This window comes from Glandiceps talaboti, chromosome 8 (assembly GCF_964340395.1).
Source record: "Glandiceps talaboti chromosome 8, keGlaTala1.1, whole genome shotgun sequence".
In the NCBI taxonomy this organism is placed as follows: domain Eukaryota; kingdom Metazoa; phylum Hemichordata; class Enteropneusta; family Spengelidae; genus Glandiceps; species Glandiceps talaboti.
Window position 1 is genome coordinate 19022502 of NC_135556.1, and position 20608 is coordinate 19043109.

General features: G+C 34.8%; 3 protein-coding genes across 3 annotated transcripts in view; 2 read left to right on the forward strand and 1 right to left on the reverse strand.

Annotated features, from left to right (window-relative positions):
* Positions 1-4578, forward strand: part of LOC144438481 (phosphatidylinositol-3,5-bisphosphate 3-phosphatase MTMR6-like) — a 50064-nt gene extending 45486 nt beyond the window's left edge. The window contains exons 11-15 of the mRNA XM_078127517.1: positions 106-306; positions 1021-1155; positions 1873-1999; positions 3228-3584; positions 4037-4578. Of these exons, the coding sequence (XP_077983643.1) occupies positions 106-306; positions 1021-1155; positions 1873-1999; positions 3228-3584; positions 4037-4198 (982 nt within the window). The 3' untranslated portion in view covers positions 4199-4578. The remainder of the gene's footprint in view (positions 1-105; positions 307-1020; positions 1156-1872; positions 2000-3227; positions 3585-4036) is intronic.
* A 5318-nt stretch (positions 4579-9896) lies between these two features.
* LOC144439001 (uncharacterized protein C8orf48 homolog) lies at positions 9897-16343 on the reverse strand. Its single transcript, XM_078128240.1, has 9 exons — positions 16248-16343; positions 15656-15777; positions 14496-14562; positions 14055-14299; positions 13243-13453; positions 13019-13140; positions 12285-12331; positions 11221-11326; positions 9897-10925 (listed from the first exon to the last, which is right to left on the reverse strand). The coding sequence occupies exons 2-9, from the start codon at positions 15731-15733 to the stop codon at positions 10827-10829; spliced, it is 975 nt and encodes a 324-aa protein (XP_077984366.1). The 5' UTR covers positions 15734-15777; positions 16248-16343; the 3' UTR covers positions 9897-10826.
* A 154-nt stretch (positions 16344-16497) lies between these two features.
* Positions 16498-20608, forward strand: part of LOC144438830 (DNA repair protein RAD50.L-like) — a 39067-nt gene continuing 34956 nt past the window's right edge. The window contains exons 1-7 of the mRNA XM_078128011.1: positions 16498-16567; positions 17078-17206; positions 17897-17986; positions 18619-18720; positions 19183-19245; positions 19872-19913; positions 20488-20561. Of these exons, the coding sequence (XP_077984137.1) occupies positions 17078-17206; positions 17897-17986; positions 18619-18720; positions 19183-19245; positions 19872-19913; positions 20488-20561 (500 nt within the window). The 5' untranslated portion in view covers positions 16498-16567. The remainder of the gene's footprint in view (positions 16568-17077; positions 17207-17896; positions 17987-18618; positions 18721-19182; positions 19246-19871; positions 19914-20487; positions 20562-20608) is intronic.

The window sequence follows — 20608 nt, forward strand, 5'->3', positions numbered from 1 at the left end:
AAATAACATCTGTTTGGTACATAAATTTTATTAATGAAAGTAATCTATAAAGACTTGATATGTTTAATATTATTCATTCACACTTCAGTATGTTCTCACTTTCAGGTGTGGATTTCTAGATGTGGACCCTAGGGAAATATCACCTGTCTTCACCCAGTTCTTAGACAGTGTATGGCAACTAACACAACAATATCCTTGTGCATTTCAATTCAATGAACGTTTTCTGTTGACGCTACATGATCATGTGTATTCCTGCCAATTTGGTACATTTCTAGGAAATAATGAAAAAGAAAGAGTTGATCACAAGTAAGTGCTAGTTGTTGTTTGTACTACATCTCTCAAAAAGGATTATTTACATTCTTTGTTGTATCAGTGTGCTCAAAGAGATCTATCTAAAATAAGTACCAGTACTGAGAGAAGAGGAATTTAAGCGGGTCTCAGCCTTCATATTTGAGGTTGATCTTAATTTTAATAGAAGCTGCTACTGGGTTAACTTGCACCAGAGAAGGCAAGCATACTCATGTACATACCTACACATACACACACACACACACACTCACACACATACACAGACAGACAGACAGACAGACAGACAGACATCATGTATGCACGCATGGACGCATACACACACACACACATGTACGTATGTACGTATGTACATACGTACGTACTTACAGTGTTAGTGATGTAAAACCCTGTTACACACATGCATACATACATACATACATTCATACATACATACATACATACATACATACATACATACATACATACATACATACATACATACATACATACGTATATACATCATATATGCATCCATCCATCCATGGCGCGCGCGTGCACACACACAAACACACACACACACACACACACACACACACACACACACACACACACACACACACACACACACACACACACACAGTCCACGTTATATATAAATTAATTTTGAATGTATAGTTCAAAGTTTGATAGTTCAAAATGTTTAATCCTACTGTTGTGATTTTTCCTCTATAGATTATCATCACGAACATTTTCACTATGGGGTTACATCCAGAGTAGACTAACAGACTATGTGAATCCATTGTATAGAAAAGATCACCCTATAACTAAGGGTATAATGCTGCCTACCACAAGTCCACAGTGTTTCAAGTAAGTCACTACTATACACTTTCATAGACAGTAGTGTTTATTGCAGTGAGATTTAATGTTATAACAGCAAATCATACATGGTTCAGACTTGACGTAAATACAACATACTACCATCTCAACCCTGCATAAGAATAGACGAGCAGAAATACAGTGCAGTGCAGGTTACTGTTCACTCTTCTCTCTCTCTGTTTGATACAATCATGTAGAAACCAATAAGAAACTACACATTGTACACTTTAAGATAGCAAGATTCATTTAGTCAGAATGGCATAAACAATTTTAACATATTGCAAGTAGATGCAGACATGCTGACACCAATGTTTCAATGTCTGCATTTGATTTCCACATTGTGGTACATTAATTCATTTCATTTCGACAAAATTCAGCAAGACAATATTATTCAATTTTGATATCTTAAAGTGTAGCATGTGCACTGTTTCATTTTGGTTTCTGCATAGTTATATCAAACAGAGATAGTGAACACTAACCTGCAACATGATGTAATACTATTGTAACTTATATACAGTGTCTTGTTGCGCCATCAGCAGGCATTCTTATCTTTATGATTTTCCCTAAAACAAAGTGAGAAATTCTTGAATACTGTATTTCTTTAATTTTCATATGGTCAATTCTTGATATGTCAAGACCATACATTACATTACAAGAGTCAGAATGGATCAGTTAAAGTACTTTTACCTGTACTTGTACCCATATTAGATTTTGGCGTGGTATGTACAATAGATTTGATAATGGAATCCATCCTAGGGAGTCCTTACAAGATGTCCTTAGTGCAATGAAAGATCACAGTACATCACTTGAAGACCATGTTACATTTCTAGAAAAGGTAAGATTGAATGCATTGAAGTACATGCAATAGACGAATAGTGAGCAGGCTTTGTAATCATTCACCTAAATGCTTCTTATGTTATTTATGAATAATTCCCAGCTTTGAGCTCCCTGTGCTACAACTGAATATATTTTTTCTCGTTTAAAGTTTAAATCTGTCATTAGTATTTCCAAGTTTTTGGTTCTTTATATTTTAAGTATTTTCCAGTTGAGGGCCCCTTGTCAATTGCATATCATAACAACTTCCCTGCTTTAGGAACCATATTGCTTATATCATAGTATTTCCCTGTGTTTTGCCTAGGACTCCCTATGTCAGAAGTATTTCCTAATTTAGGGCTCCTTATGCCCTTAGTATTTCCCAGTTAAGGTACATCTGTTGTGGGATTCTCAGGATTCCATATGTCATGTTGAATAGTTTTCAGTTTCAGAATGTATATGTTACAAGTACATGTATCTCAGAGCATACAGCCCAATATGTGTATATTAAGTATACAAGTTAAGTGTTCAGCTATTTAACATACTGTGTTGATTGACTAGACTGTAAGATACATCATGTCGCTCTGCCCTCACTGGCCTCCTTTCTCCAACCAATGTGTGAGGGCGCCCTGTCACAGCATATCTTACAGACTATTTATTTACCAGCTTAGGTGTCCTTGTAGCTCGGCTATTGATACATTGTAATACATGTATATATTACTGCTCCTGATGTCTGCATTGTTCCAAGCTTGAAAGTAAACGAGTAAAGGTATTGTTATACTCGTACCATGTGCAAGTAAATTGGGTAATGTTTTAAGATGTCAGAGATGTCATGGATATAAGAATTCATTTAAATATGTAGGCCTGACTAACGAACACCTTACCACTTAATGTACATAACTGTGGCATTGCTAGTGAATTTAAAAAAGCCTACAGTCATCACTGGAAGCACTTGTAACTGTACACTGCATTGTAATTGTGTATATTTTCATGTAACTGTTCCCTTTAACGATTTGTGGTATATTTTCTTTCTTTCTTTTGTACATTGTCTTGCATTCTGTCCTGGGTTTTGATTTGCTTTTTAGTGTTGTATTATATTTGGAAGATTAGCTATAGCATCCTAAAATTATTCTTGAATAGAAATAAAGTGAATTATAATAATAATACATTGAAACAGCTAAAGATAGATGTTGTATTTATAGATCAAAACTCTAAAATCATGACATTATATGTTAATTTCCTTATCTCAGCAACTCACCAGCATGAAGAAAGTTCTAGGAAAGTCTGACACCACAGAAGAGATACATAATGCAAAGGACAGTACAACTGTGAATAACGTGACAGACAGTCTGAACAAAGTTAAGTTGTACGATGGTGACATCGTCAATGAAAACAGTGAACGGGACAGTGCAATAGAATCTAGTGGTGAAGATACCAGTTTCAATTCTGATAGTGCAATAAAAGGACCAGTGAGTGCTGATACCTATACACATCTGACATCTGAAAAACTACACGAAGTGATGGACTCTGTGGCACTAGATTGGAAAACGATCCGTAATGTCAGACAGTGTTCATGTGCATCACCATTTGATCATTTCAGTAGAAGGGTAAGTATAGGGTTAATCTTGTCTTTATGATGTACAGAGAGCGTCACGGCAAAATTTCTAGCAAAACTTAACACTTTTCAGTCAGTTAAAAAAGTTATTAGCAATTCTGAAGGAGTTCAAAACTTTCACTAATATCGGCAGAAATGTGAAGATAAAACAACTTCGGCAGTTCTAAAATGTGACTTGATTTTTGGCGTCATTCACATCATTTTATTTTTGACCCAAAAGAATCATTCTGATTATAATATTTGCAATTGTTTATAATATTGAAACTATATAGGGAAAAACTTAGCAGTGGATTTAATGAAAAGAATTTGTTCAAAAAAATATTTCATTGTATGCAATTTTTTCTAATATTTTAAAAATATATCTACTCCTTCCTTTAGTATAGCAAGAGATTACAAAGAAGATAACTTTAAAACTTGGTTTTTTCATTTTGTTTTGTTTTACAGTACCATTGTTGGAAGTGTGGTGAGGTGTTCTGTACACGCTGCATAGACAAACAGACACCATTACCAGGTCATTACTCGCAAAGTCCTGTATCTGTGTGTAGACCATGCTACAAAGAATTGAAACATGGACAGACAAGTGGAACTACCACACCAACAGATTAAACAAGGAACTTACATACACACCTCACCCCCCAGAAGATAGGTTTGTAGAGCATGTTGTGAAGACGGGACACACAAAACAACACCAACCAGAGATGTGTATAGTCCACAGTATCAGCGTGTGTGTGGACAGTATGACAAATAACTGTCACTAAGAAGACACAAGTTTGAAGAAGTAACACTAACAAATTAATACCCAAAAGACACAAGTTTAACCTGATGAACTCAAACATCATCTTATACATTGTTTCTTCTACTAGATCTAAAGATCAACCATGGTGCTGTCAGCATGCTGAAATGAACTTGTCCTTAATAGTAGTATTTTTCACAAATAATAACTTATATTTTAGACACAATACACCTGTGTACATTTTTCAGTTGTGTGGGCATTTCATTACATACAAGATAGTTATCTGGTCTTACTTGGTTAAACAAAGACACATGTTAATTTACATCATTCATCGAAAACTCTCATTATGTAATTATATTATCTTTTCCAAATTATTGCTAATATTTCTTTATTTATACTTTGTATATTTTATTCATTTTCAAACCCTGTCTCCCAGTTCTTTTTACTTCTCCTGTACATGAAAAGAATTAATTCAACGACATTGACTGTCATTTAGGTTCATCATGCATGCATGAAACAAAATTCATAACTTTCGATCTTGCTTGGCTTGAATTCCTGACCTTTAACCTTTGACACAGTCATTTGCATATCACCATGGATGACCACACTGCCTGAGGAACAACTCTTATTTTTGTTAACAGGAGAAAGGGGTAATTTTACATAGACCACCGATAATTTTGATAAATGACATACAATCCTTTTCCTGTTGCCAGGTTTAGAATATAAAGACACTAACCTGTGCAACTATAAAGTGTGTACAGGTCTCATTCTGTCATTTTAATTAAGTTGCCATCATACCACTAAAAACAAAAGCTGATTTACCTTTCACGATAGAGGGCGCTCTCTACAATGTGCAAGGATAGGGCCATGTTGATGTCGATATAGGCATTCTCTGTATGTTTAGCACGTCAGCAGCTACTTAGCCATCTTTAACTAACTTAAACACAACTCCAGCACATACAAGGAAATAGGACATAGTGTGCTAATCATTAAAAGTATTAATTTATTAACACTGTTCTACTAAGCTATTGAAAGTAACAGGGTTTTTATTGTCAATCAAATAGTTTATTTTAAAAACGTATGAAAAGCAAAACATTGAAGTGTTTATGTTTTGACTCCTGAAGCTGTTTATTATTGAGAACAAAGAAGGAAACCAATAACACCAAACGTAGTATCACAATAGGTTCTCGAAGACCTAGATTTGAAAGTAGTACTTGTTACCTGTACTAGGTTGTAGAAGCACGATTACACATTTCCTGGTCACCTTTGAGGGCGCTGTTACAAGGTTGGCTCATATCATAGACAACTTCTGTTTCAAAGTGCTATAGTAAAACATTACTTCTTGCCTGTGGTGATGCTATAAAATTTTATGATCACCTATGTGGGCGCTATCATAAGGTAGTCATGAACAAATTTGCAAATTTGAAGTAACCTTGTAACCTGTGAGTACACGGTCATGAACTGTGTCACTACCATCATGAAGAAAATAATGTTTTTAACAATATACAAAATGTAACTATCATAAGATCTACAAATAAATGCCCTTATAGATATTCTGTTGAACTGTTCTCTGAAAAAAACAAAAATGAATGCAATTTATTGATTGGCAGATTTGCAGTTGAAATTAAAAAAAAAAGAAGTTCAGTAGTGTGATGCCTTTAAAGTCTAGCTATAGTACTGGCAAAGTATTAAAAATGATACAAGCATTGAAGCAATAAGGATTTCTATTGCTGTAATGGATGTTAGTTGAGGTGACAATGTCACACACTGTTGTTTGTGGTAGCTGACAGATCAAGATTGTAAATGTAATGGTTCTAGTACTTTTAAAACAATTTGTACGACGTGACTTCAACTGAAACTGTTTTCATAGTGTGAATTTTGTCGCAGGTCTCCACTGGTTTAGTCTGAAAGGTCTTAGTCTAGTGGTATCCTTTATCGAATCTTACTAGTAAGATCTCTGCTAGAGATGATTTGATACCACATTGGCACCCACACTAGAAAGGTCCTGTCAGATGGTCCACTTATGTAACCACACTCACTACTGGCGAGCATATTGCGTAAGTGGAAACTAAGACTGATCTTTCAGGCTGTCCATGGGTTTGCTAGACATGTATCTTATGGGTTATTTTGTGTAATGTTATATCCAATGCTCATGTGTAAGTTTACTGAACTATTTTGTCAGCAAATGAGTTATTTGTAGCTTGGAATTCATGTATCAGCCTTGAGTCTCCTGATGTATTAAAGTGTCAAACAGTGTTGATGTGTGTAAACTATATGTTTTCCATGTCATAGGTTGAAAAAAGAAATATAGCCAAGATTTTGTAATTGAACTTGAGAAAAGTTTGATTCTTTGCTGTGATATAAAGAGTGTACAAACTAAAACTATTGGCCCTGGTATTTAGCTTATGTGATATTAATATATGGTGTTCATATTTTGTAAAGGTTCTCACTTGTACTGTAGACATGCCTAAACTGTCGAAGCCTGTACTGTCTTTTACAGAGTCTTGTTGTAGGCCCTTGTATGTGTATAAGTGTGTTTGTGTGTGTGAAAGAGGCCCATCAGTTTGAGCTATGGCGAAACATACTTTGCAAGATATAGAAATGTTGGAACAATTGTGGTTGTTTTTAATGTTTAACAAAACACATGAAAAGGGAGTATTTTAGAAGAGAAGTCTTTCAAATGAGGTTAAGTGAGTAAGATGGACATTGTGATTAAATGAAGAACTTTTCTGTTATTAGGGAGATTTGACAATGCTAGCTATTGTGAAGAGTTTTAGAAGCGAGATTGAAGATGTTTGCAAAATATGGCCATATGTCATTATTGTACTTATAGATGACACGGAAGTATGAAAATGATTCAAATTTGACAGAATGTGATAAATCTGTCTGGTTTAAACCATACTGCATCAAAGAAAAGATATTTATATTGTACAATTGGAAAATGATGTGTGTTATTTTATAGGTATGAGAGATTTTAAGTTCTGAGATTTTGAATGTGTGGAATTCTGAGTTTGGAATATGAAAGCGTTGCTATAGTTACTGATGAAAACAGGATTAGTTAAAACAGATTGACAATATTGTTTTGTAGTACATGATGACGATGATGATGATGATGATGATGATGATGATGATGATGATGATGATGATGATGATGATGATGATGATGATGATGATGATGATTGCATAGAAATAGGGTGTTTGTGTGTAGCAACATAGATGTGACATTTTGAGACTGGTACAAATAACTGCTTGTTTTTATCACAACCGAAAAATTATTTTAAAATGGAACATGCGTAAGAATATGAAGGCATGAACAAATGAATGAGAGAGCAGTACCTTCCAGTCAGTAATAAATTCACACTGTATTCTTTTTTAACATTGCCCTCTTTACTCTACACTAATGTCTATAACAGTAGTGCCAATGGCAGACTTGACTTTCCACGGGTCACACCTACCTTTCTACATACATACATACATGCACACACACACACACACACACACACACACACACACACACACACACACACATACATACATACATACATACATACATACATACAGACATATACATATACATACATACATACATACATACATACATACATACACACATACATACATAGATACATACGTACACACACACATACATACATACATACATACATACATACACACATACATACATGCCCATCCACCCACCCACCCGCATGCACACACACATACATATATTACATATATTCATATGCATGCATGCAAACACACACACACACACACACACACACACACACACACACATACCCACACCCACACATACATACATACATACATACATGCATACATACATACATATATTCATACACTTGCATGCATGCATGCACACACACATACACACACACTCACAAATCCTACATTTTATAGTGTGCCATGTCAATATTATTTACAATAGATTGGATTTTGGGCCTACTACTTACCATTCTGCAGTGAGTATTGTGTACTCAATTTGAGATGGACATTATTTCACCATGAACAAATGCCACATGTATTCATTTAAATCAGCGTATAGTACAAAAGAGGGCTTTGAAAAAAGAAATGCTCCTGCGTTCATATTGAGTACTCATCATACAGCAGAGTTTTGTGCTGAATTTACATGTGGCTTGTACATTTTCTGTCATAGTAAAAGTAGTTTTGAAATTTTGTAGTCAGATTAGCAAGTGTCAAATTTCGATAGACATTATGGCTTCCAGTGTGTATATGTGATAGTGGACTTTAAACTTGACATCAAGCAATATTCTATACATTTATGATTTTCGACCTTTTGTTTTTTAAATTTCGACACAGAAAACATGAAAATTTTAGTATACTGTTAATGCCTAATATTATTTTGGCATTTCCACAAAGGTGTTAGTCGAGCACCTATCTCTACATTGAATTTGACAATAATTAAAAACTTATCATAGGAAAATATTTTACTCAGGCATCAGCAGGGTTATGGTAATGTATTCATAATATATAATTTTATGCAAAAATGTTCAATCATGCCATGTTTGCATGAAATTAAAAAAAAAATCATGATTTGAAATTTTTTTATTTTGCTTGATGTCATGAGTTTCCCCATTACAGTGACCGATAGCAGTGATGTAATTTAAATGTACATAATGATGCAAATCCCGGTGAAATTATTTTAAGTCTTTATATATATATTGTATGGGCCAGAAAAAAATGCCATGTATACTGTACATGTAATGTGTCTATTTGCAGAGTTATTAAAGTTATATGGCCAATAACAGTACACCTGTTGTTGTTTTCTCTTTGTGTGAATGATTTCTAGAGTGTGCTCTACTGATATGTGCTATGCCTTACTTCAGGGAACTCCTCATGGTGAACGGCGGTGGATGTTCCCCGTCCAGCATAGATCAAAATTAACAAGTAATACTTATTTTAGGGACATGCAACATTGGACTCCTGGAATCCACATTTGGGTACATGCTTGTTTTCATGGCTCAACTAAAAGTAAAGACATTTTTGGAAACTTTGGGTTCTGGAGAGTTGTTTGATGATTTTACATCACTTAATTATGCACGCTTGCCAAGAAAAAAATATCATCAATTGTGGCACAACTGTATAGTTTATGTGGTGTTGTTATTTAATGTTAATATGCACCATAATTTTACTATTGGTATGTTTATGAAAGCTTATCCACTTGCCTAACCATCCATTTTGTTATTTTTGTAATATACATCACCATTTCACTGTTGCTATGAGCATGGTGTTGTTGCTAGGCATATGTGCATTCACATGTTGGCTTTCTATTCACTTGGCTAGTAATCCCAGTTATCTTTGCAATGCACACCATCATTCGGCTGCTATGGGCATGGACTTGTTGCTAGGCATATTTGCCTACATTTTTTTGAATCTTTATTCATTGCCTACCAATCCTTGCATGGTCCTATCACTACTCTACAAATAAGGTACATGCATAGGTATACCATGCACAAGATCTTGCTCTTCACGAAATGAAAAGACTTACAAAAGCACTTTTTTCTTCAAAATATATTATCTTTATTACTCTTATTGTGCACCAGCATGTGCTCAAATCTGTAATGCAACTGGTGGCAGAAATCCATAGTTCAAGCAAGCATGAGTCAAAATCAATTTTGGTGTCAAAATGTGCAGGGTCAAAACTTGTTACTATACTAGTAATAATGAGAGTTGTATCAAAATCACGCTACTCTGTTTTGCCACGAGTTGTCAAAAATATAGGTATCATGTTCTTTTCTATTCTGATAAAATTGCATAGAGTTGACATGACCACAAACTTACAAAAACAACCACAGATCATTCTGGCAAGAGCGAAGAACACTGGGCCCAATATGTCACACCACTAAGATAGACACAAAGTAAAAATGTTGTTGTACATTACACAAGTGAGTGACAGAAGTGGCTCGGTAATGTGGATATAATCATTCTACAATCAAGATAGTATAAACACCAAATGAGACTGAAGTGAATGTGATGCCACTTGATAAAAAAAAACCTCACTACTACAGACACCACCCTACTGTGAGTGTAATTACATCAACATCCACTGATAGATTGTGTCAACATGTTGCAATAATAGTTTAGTTTGACGATACTGAGTCATATACGTTGTTTACCCAAGTTTGTGTTGTAACACAATGACGATGAAGGAGACCAGTAATATTAGGGTTAGGGATTTTGGAACTCAGACCGTATTGATAAAGTTACTATTACAGACTTCGTACGATGCAAATTCTTATGAGATGGTAAGTTGGGCACATTTTCTTTTCAGGTGTGTTAGTTTTTGTTTGTTTGGACACAGACAAGGAAAAGGGTTTTATGTTTATGTTTTTGGAAGAGCTGCCACTGAAACTTAATATATATGATGCACCATGTCAAAATGTTCCTTCATTCCTGCCATCACAAATAAAAAGTTCAGAGTGAAGAGACATGAAATTACAATCATTCTGGAGAGTAGCTATGCTAGGATATTCCTTGCATCATTTTTTGCCATATTTTTTGTGGGTCTTCAGTAGGTTTTGGTAAGGTGTTAGCCAACTGTCCTATCAAAGTTACAGAGTCCTGCAAGAAACAAGAATACCAGATTGTGAGAAGGCAGTGAAATAAATTCAATTCTAATGAACTCTGAGCACTCAAGAGATGTAATTGTGTGCCCATGTAATAGCTGATAATTGTACTAATCATGATGATCTGTTCTAAAGATTACCCTGAAGAGAGAGAGAGAGAGAGAGAGACAGAGAGAGACAGAGACAGAGACAGAGTCAGAGACAGAGACAGAGACAGAGACAGAGACAGAGAGATGGGCAATTTGTTAAAGCAACTATATAAAAATGATGTAAAGTGAAATATTACTTACATGAGTCATAAGATGTTTTTCAATTCTTTGATCCATGGCTTTACTTTCTGCTATCACTGTTTTAGACTTTACAAAGCTACCCAAGGCATCAAATTCCCTGGCACAACTACAATGACACAATGAAAAGTATTGTTAGGGAAAAAACATTGAATAAATGACAGACCAGGTGAAATTCTTCCAAATCATGTGATATTTTGCAAGTTTGACCCAATAGTCAGTATTTTTTTATCTTAAAAATTGTCCTTTTTTATGTGTATAGTGACATTTCTCTCTTATTTATGCATAGTAGTAATTTAATGGCAACTTTAAGAGTATCTCCAATGTAGATACATAGGAATTCATCAGCTTGGCTTCATAATATAAATGACGGTTAGTTTAGCACAACCAGGAAATATTACATTGCCAAATATTTTGTCTATAGACTTGATTGACTTCTTCAGAGGACTGAATGTTTTCACAGGTGTTATTGGTGTTGCATGGTTATTGACAAGTACTTCAGAATTGAGAATGCAGTTATACGATCAGGTTCTCAGTTCTAAAGTACTTGTTAATGACCACATGACAGTCATTTACAACATTCAGTACACTAATAAAGTCAATAGAGTCTAGACAAAATATATGAACAAGGTAATGTTTCCTGCTTGTGATACAACTGCAGATATCAGAAGGTGGACAAATTGAACCTGTTACAAACAGGCAAATTAATCAACAGAATTGGATTAATAACACTTGGCACAGCATGTTGGAAGTACAGAGACTTGTATTACATTTCATCACTTGATAAGAATAGTTTTATGGCCACTTTATGTAATAGTTCACATTCACAAACAAATTTCCAGTTCCCTGGCATTTCATGTACATGTAAAGAGGCCATAAAACTGTTTTTATCAAACCATGAAATGTAATACAAGCCTCTGCTGTTCCAACCTGTTGTGCCAAGTGTTATTAATCCAATTCATTTGCTTACTTTGCCTGTTTGTAACAGGTTCCATTTGTCCACAGTCTGATGTCTGCAGTTGTAAAAATATCCTTCATTTACATCTATGATGTGTTTATATACTTACCAACATATTTGACATTTATGTGGATTATGTATTTCAACTCTTGCTGCCTGTGAATATGAAAACAAATAATAGCAAGAGATTTACAACAAATACAAAATGTAAAAATATACACTCTAAAATTTGAAACAGAGTCCCCTTCCACCCTACCTTGGATATACTTAGCAGAAACGAATCAAGTATTGTCAAAAGTGAAAAAAATTTCTCGTCAGTAGAAATTTTCATTTGTAAATATGCACCCAGAATCCATAAACATTCATGATCACATTTGTTGTTATGTTACTGGTCTTTTTATTTTAAGAGTTATGATTAGTAGATAATTTTTCTTTATCAACTATAAAATCATGAATTTACTGAAAACAGTCCAACTATGGCATATCGACAAAAGATGTTATTTGATCCAAGACTCGATGAAAACATTGAGTGTGATGAGAAATCAAAGTCTGGTTCAAATAGAAATTTACGTAAAAAACTTTTGAAATTACAATCCCTATTCCTCAGTAGCAGAAACTAATGACATATGCAGACAGTCTCTTGGAAATAAACTGACCATAAAGATAGAAATCTATTTATCAATGTTACTTTGTATGTCAAATTTCCCAGTACAAACTTTGGGGCAAAAATTGATGCTGTGACAGCCTTTGTTGTGAGAATATACTTATGAATATGATTTGCATAATTTATGCACTTCAAATATTACAACTATACTAACAGTCAATATCCAACTATTATCATACCTTTTGCATTTTCTCCATTAAATTCTGTAACTTAAGTCTGTGCAGAAGTCTGTTGTCAATGTGTTGATCTTTGTCAGTACCATGTTTTACTGTTCTCTTCTTCCTTTTACTGACTTTTGGATCTGTAATACAAAGAACACTGGAAGTAAGCTTCATTCTTAAAGGCCCACTCGGATTAGGATTAACGTATATTGGTGTGAAAAAAACAGTTATTTGGCATTTACCTTTGGATTTCACAGGAGGTGATCTCAAAATTTCCACTTTTTTCTTACAAAACTTTCTCGCAGCTGCTGGTAGTTTTGTCGTTGTCTGTATCTTTTCTTTATCCAGCTCTTCAATGTCATGAATGTTTTCTCTCTGTATACTGTTTAAATGATGTAACTTCATCTCAATAAATTGTTCTTGCAGAGCATTTGCAATCTCATCTTCCGATTCCTATTGATGAGATAAGAGAACAATGAAATTATAGCATGAGTTGTTTACAAACAAGTGTTTACAAAATGAGAGGCATACTTTGTTACATACTGGACGCACAACTACTGAGATAGTTGCTGCAACCATAGTCTGTGAATGATGGCTTGTTTCCAAACACTGAACTATTGGGAAACTCAGGTTTTGAACATCTTGAAACTAGGGAAGTGACATCACTTTCCCTGAGATCCTCTGTGGTGAAATGTGGGATTTAGACTCAGCTCAAAATACTTCTTTAGCCCAATTTCAAAGTCACAAAACTTTAACACACTGTAAAGTACCAACTATGTTGTTACTAAAACACTCTTTTGGAGGAACCTGAAAATCACTGATTGGATCACTTTCATTTGAACAATTTTTCATCTAGACACCCAAAGCAATGTCTCCACCAAATCTCAAGGCAATCAGTCAGGCACGCACGCAGGCACGCAGGCACGCACGCACGCACGCACGCACACGCACACACACACACACACACACACACACACACACACACACATTTTGTGATGCCTATAGCTCTACTGAACTACTTTTATTGTGCTAATAATGAATACATAACTCTTACTTGAGAAGCTACTTCTTCCCAACTTTCTGAATAACTCAATTCACTTTCACTTTGACTAGCCAGACTGCTGCGTTCACTAACAGTAGCTGCTTCAAAGCTATCCCTAGAGTACCTCCTTTGTTCTTCTGTGTGCACTGATTCAGTACTTTCAGTGTCTGTCATGTAGTAAATTTTCTCAAATCTCAGACTATGAGATTCAGGACGGAATGGGCTTGCTGGGAAAGTAGTACTGCTCTCTGTGGAACCTATATATCAATGGGATAATATAACATATCAATTTTAAACATAAACATGTCAGTTCTCTTATTCTCCATAACTTAAATATGTCAGTTACTAGAACGATACAAGACAACAAGATTTTATATTGTGAATCCAATGCTTTCAAAATTCGAAAATAAAGGAAACAAAATCAAAAGTGCAGAAATATGTTGTGATATGTACCTCTGCTAGTTTCTGAGAAAGTGTATGATTTGTATGGACTGGGTATATTAGTTCTGTCATCTTCACTCTGAAATATATAAAACAATACAAAATGTGTAAATATACATATACTGGTTGCATGAATGTTTAGGCCCATATGAGATCTTGATTAGTATACTAAAGAAGAGGGAGAAGAACTGGAGTGGGAAACACAGACACAACAGTAATGTACACATATGATAGCAAATTCATATAATAATGACATTGAACACTGCATGAATAACGAATATAAAGTTGGCGTCAGATTCAGATTCAGATAGCGTCATATTGAGCGTCAGATTCAGCGTCAGATAGCCTCAGATCCGAAGACACCCGACGGACTCAATCAAACCTGAAATAATACTGTTGAGACTACAGGGAAAGGTTCCGCTTCACAACCTTTTGATGGAAGTTGGAATGTCTCTGCTTGCACAATTTTTATTTGGGAAAAATATGTGAAATAGAGTTGAAATACTTGCAACCGAGACATTGATAGCCCCAAGTTCAGCCACTGTATGTTCGTTGGTTGATATGTTTTGCCAATAAAATGTACATGGTGTCAGTAAAAGCTAAGTTTACGTATGTAATATGTTGTCATTTTTAAAAATTTGAATGTAAAATTTAAAATTGTGCAAGCAGAGACATTCCATCTTCCATCAAAAGGTTGTGAAGCAGAATCTTTCCCTGGAGTCTCAACGGTATTATTTCAGGTTTGATTGAGTCTGCCGGGTGTCTTCGGATCTGAGGCTATCTGACGCTGAATCTGACACTCAATATGACGCTAGCTGAATCTGAATCTGAATCTGACGCCAACTTTATACTCGTGCATGAATATTAAAGTTACTACTTCTTCAAGCTAAATAAAAATCTCAAATTAGCTGTTCAAAATTCAAAATTTGAATATATAATATGCAAATTTATGGGTGTGTGTGTGTGTGTGTGTGTGTGTATGAGTGTGTAGCAGAAATTAGAAATCATAGTTTGCTAATGACATGCAAAACGAAAAATAAAATGTGTTTTGGTGTATTGGTATGACCAACAGGACTGCAAATATATGACTTTGATGAAATAAATAGACATATTAGTCTTAAATTCTAAAATACTATCACAAGTTGTTGGTTTTTCTTCAACCATATCGTTACCTTGTCTTCAGGAGAAACTGAACGTACATCAATCAGTGTTCTGATATCTGTTAACTCCTCCAAATCACTGTCTGCCATTGCTGAATTTCTAACGTTTTAAATATTTGTTTGAAGTTTAGATGCTGCAACAAAGACGAGATATGATCATTAAAAAAATGTTATGAATTATAAACCAGTTTTCCATGAAATCAGAAAATAAGAAAAGATATGTTACCATGCCAACGATGACACAACCTGCGTAGAGAATATTGTTGATTATACATTGTACTTCCAATAAGTTCCATGTTGGGAGATAGTATCCCGGAACTCAATTATTTTCAAATTCAAATGAGACAACAAGTTCAACAACAATAAGGGTGGAATGGAGGTCCGAATATTGTATGTACAATCCTTGGAACATTGAGTCTGATAGTCCTGCTTACATGACGGTGCACGAGTCTGAGGGACAGAATCGAGTCCCGAATTCCTCCGTATGCAAGCAGGACTATGAGTCTGACAGCTCAGCGAAACTTGCGTTATCAAATAAATAACGTACACTATATGTAAAAAGACACGCACAACACTCTTTGAAAGTCGTATTCACATCACTTACGGTTTCATGGGGTATGACAATTATGAAAACGGCCAAAACTTGTACTGACTCACATACAGAAACAAAACAACTCACTTCCTGATTTAGGAATTTGACTTTGCCACCTTTACTATACGCATGCGTGGTGAACTTTAGCAAAACTATTTAACAAGCTGTGTAATTGGTAGGTCCTCAAACTATTATCCAATGAAAGAAGTTGTAACAATGAGACATTTGTTTTCAATATGGCCATCGCGGGAAGTGCCAGACACTCAGAGTGGTGGTGAATTTATCATTTTTACGGTAAAATTTTGAAAGAAAAGACAATAATTTCGATAAAGGTAAGCACTACTCCTTTCCGAAAACAAAATGCATGAGCGTCAGTTATAAATACCATGACATGGCCAATATATTATTACGTTTTTATTTGAGATGAACGATGGGTGTCAGCTCTTGCCATCAGCGCCACGCAGTGTGCGGCTTGTGGCTAAAGCAAGGTTTTAGTTTTTATGCTTGTGACCATCATTTAGCTGTCGACATTTACTCATCATATGAACAGACACGGTGTTAATATTTTGTGTAACACGCGATTACGGTCGTGCGTGGCTCGTATGACCTCTGACCCATGGTCATGCTATGATGTGATGGTTTATATTTAATAGTGATGATGAAAACGTTCACATCATCACAACGTTAAACATTTCGACGAGAGTGTTTATCTGAAATATGAGAAGTATAACCCTTTTATTTCATAAAGATCACAAATTTGGTTTTAATTTTAATTGACATTAAATGCTAATCAAAACATACATTTATTTCCCCATTTGTTTTCAAATAACCACAGTGAAAAGATGGCATCTATTGATAAGTTAAGTATTCAAGGCATTCGTAGTTTTGGACAAGAAGATAGAGACAAGCAAGTTATTCAGTTCTTTTCACCTCTGACATTGATTGTTGGTCAAAATGGAGCTGGTAAAACAGTAAGTTAGTTTAGTTAGTTCAGTTATTTAGAACATAGTCTAGAATCTATGGATGGGCATGATTTTCTATGATCTCTCTCTCTCCCCACCGTATAGTCAAATTTCTTTCTTTAGCACAACATTTCATTTTTACCACTGACACTGGTAGTTTAATGCTATTGGAGTGTTGATATAAATGTGATGACATTATCATGTCCTCATGTGACTTACTTTCTCACTGGAGGTGGGGGTTCCCTTGATAGCCAAACACAGTCATACTAATTGAATATTAATGAGCTACTGTCTGAATGAAGCCTGTCAGTGTGTGATGGATTAATATTGACATGCTCTGTTCACCATTTCCCCAGCAGGAGATTTAGCTAGATTTTCAGTATCCACCATGGCTATGTCAGCGTTTTCTGAAGTGATGACACACTTAAAACAGTTATCCCAAATTCTCAGAAGTTGGTAACACCCCCTCCCACCCCCATCATGGTTCATCATGTTGCAACTTAGAAAACGCTGGTGCAGCTGTAATGGATACCTGGGGAAAGCTTTTGTGAGCTATGGTATTTCTTGGTGCAAAATGAAGTTAAATTTGAGAACAGATGAGCTTTCATCATTTGTATACATGTTAGGTATACATAATACAAACATTCCATAACCTAAATGTGGATAACTACTGTATAATGTAGTATTATTGCCTTATAGACCGTCATAGAGTGTTTGAAGTATGTCACCACTGGAGATATGCCACCAGGAAGTAAAGGTCAAGGCCATGCTTTTGTACATGACCCAAAGGTAAGAACTGCTTATGTATGTTGTTTTGAAATATAATTGTAATAAAAGTGTTACTGATGCCACTATTGTATGATTGATAATGCACTCTTTGTACAACAACTTTTGGGGTATGTTTGTATACATTGTAGTTGTTTCCCTGAACTAAGTAAAAAGGGTTTTAAGCCCTCTTGTAATTCCTGATCACACTTTGATAAAATATAAATCATATTCCAAATCAAGAATTGATACCATGTGTGCCATAAGACCCAAGGTTTTCCCATATTGGTACCTGAATGAAACCTCCCATGAATACATCCAAGGGAGAACAGTGCATTTTAAGACTGAAGCAAAAACTTCCCACTGTTTAGTTAACCTATAAAAACCAGCATTTGTGCATAGACACTCCTTTGTCTATGATTTGTGTAAACTTACCTACCAGTGAAGTAAATGGAGTGTTAACTGAAATTTCAATGTAATGAAGTACATATGTTGGAAACTTTAAAGAACACATCTATCTAATATTATATTCATGAACATGACATTTTACACATGAATCATACAGCAATGCAAGGAGATTGCATTATCATTAACCATGTACCATGTAGAAACAAAGGCAATGTACATGTATAAATAAACTATTGTTGTCTATGTAGGTTGCTCATGAGACTGAAGTGAGAGCTCAAGTGAAATTATCATTCAGGGATGTCAACACAAAGCGTATAGTGGTCTGTAGGAATTTACTGGCCACTCAAAAGGTATGTGTTCCTACAGCTAAAATTCATAATTTTCCTTACAGAAAAAGTGCATATTCTTTGAGTGCACTTTTAGTTTCACTTTCAGATCAGTCTTTATGTATGGTACTGCTTAGTTTCTATCTTAGTAAACCGAGACCATGGTTGGTCAAGTTGTGTTTAGTTTCTGGATAATTGAATATCATTCCCCAATACTTTACCTTTGTACAAATAATTAAAATATGAATGACATAAGGGGCCTTTTCTCACAAATATTTTCTTGCTGAATGAAGAACAATTTATGAATGGAGAATAATGTAATTATACCTGCATAAGCTTGATTGAAAAAAGAAATGAAAATGAAAAATAATGACATTTGGAATACTTTGATTCATACAAGCAAAGCAGAACCTATGGTATAGATGTGACATAGAATGTCTAGGGTTATCAATCCTCTATTCTCTGTGATGTAATTTTTTTCAACAGATAAAGAAAGTTGAATTTAAAACACTCGAGAGTACATTAACAAGGGCTAATGATTATGGAGAGGTGAGTATTTACAGTACTTTAAAGAATTATTGAAAATATGAATTTATAGAGGGCCTCTGATTGTAGTACGTTGATGTGTTGTTATGCTACTGGTGTACCATATCTCTTGGTTACATGATTTATGAAAAGAACATTATCCCATAGTATTTACTTTAAAAAGTTATTGAAAATATGAATTTATAGAGTGCTTCTGATTGTAGTACGTTGATGTGTTGTTATGCTACAGATGTACCATATCTCTTTGTTACATGATTTATGAAAAGAACATTATCCCATAGTGACATGTTAATGTTTATGTTGTTGTTGTGTTTATTTGCCCCAACCAGTACACATATTTTTGTTCAGTTTCACCAGTAGTGTGTTTGGGTCAGATCAAGTTATGAGTAGGTATTGCTATATGTATGTTTTTAAACTTGTCAGTGAATTGTAGAACCATATTTTAGACACCAAGTAACAGTACGTTAGTGTTGGGTTGTGTGTTGAGGAGTTAGTGTCCAAACATTGAAGACTTGTTTTGCAACTGCAGAGCTTCTTACCATGACATGGCTCTAGTTAACTGCATGGCTCTAGTTAACTGCATTTTTATAAACTTTGATTCTATCATTTAATCATTTCTTTTTTGGTAGAAAACCAACATCAGTTCCAAGTGTGCTGATTTGAATAATGAGGTATGTATCATTTGTACTATCACTGTTAGTTCATACTGCTTCCATGATGAAGGCTTTTTGGAGCATGTAAGTGGGACTAGATCCTGTACATTTTCCCAATAAATGAATGACTGAATAAATGAATAAATAAATAAATAAATAAATAAATAAATAAATAAATAAATACGAGTAACACCGAAGTAAAGCACTTTCTTTATGTGCTACACTCGTTTATATCATTCATATCAAATGTAAAAGTATACTGTTTCATTTCTCGTTTCATTTGCTAATTGACTACATTAGAAAGGCCACATGCTAGGCTTGTAAATAAGCCTAGCATGTGGCCTTTCTAATGTGGTCAATTAGCAAAATGAAACAGTATACTTTTACCCTTGATATGGATGCTATAAACAATTGTGGTACACACAATAAATGCTTTACTTTGGTGCTATGGGTTGTAGTAGACATACATAGTGTAGTACAAGATATGTTTTGTAACTAGAATTTTTAGGTCAGCCTATCTCCTAAGTATGTTTTTGTCAATATACATATACATGTATTGTAATTATGCTGTATGTAATATTTACACCAACAGATGATAGGTTGTTTGGGAGTGTCCAGAGCAGTATTGAATAACGTGATATTTTGTCACCAAGAGGATTCAAGTTGGTATGTCTTGTCCTGATATTCTTTTTAGGAAATGCCTCATGGTAGAA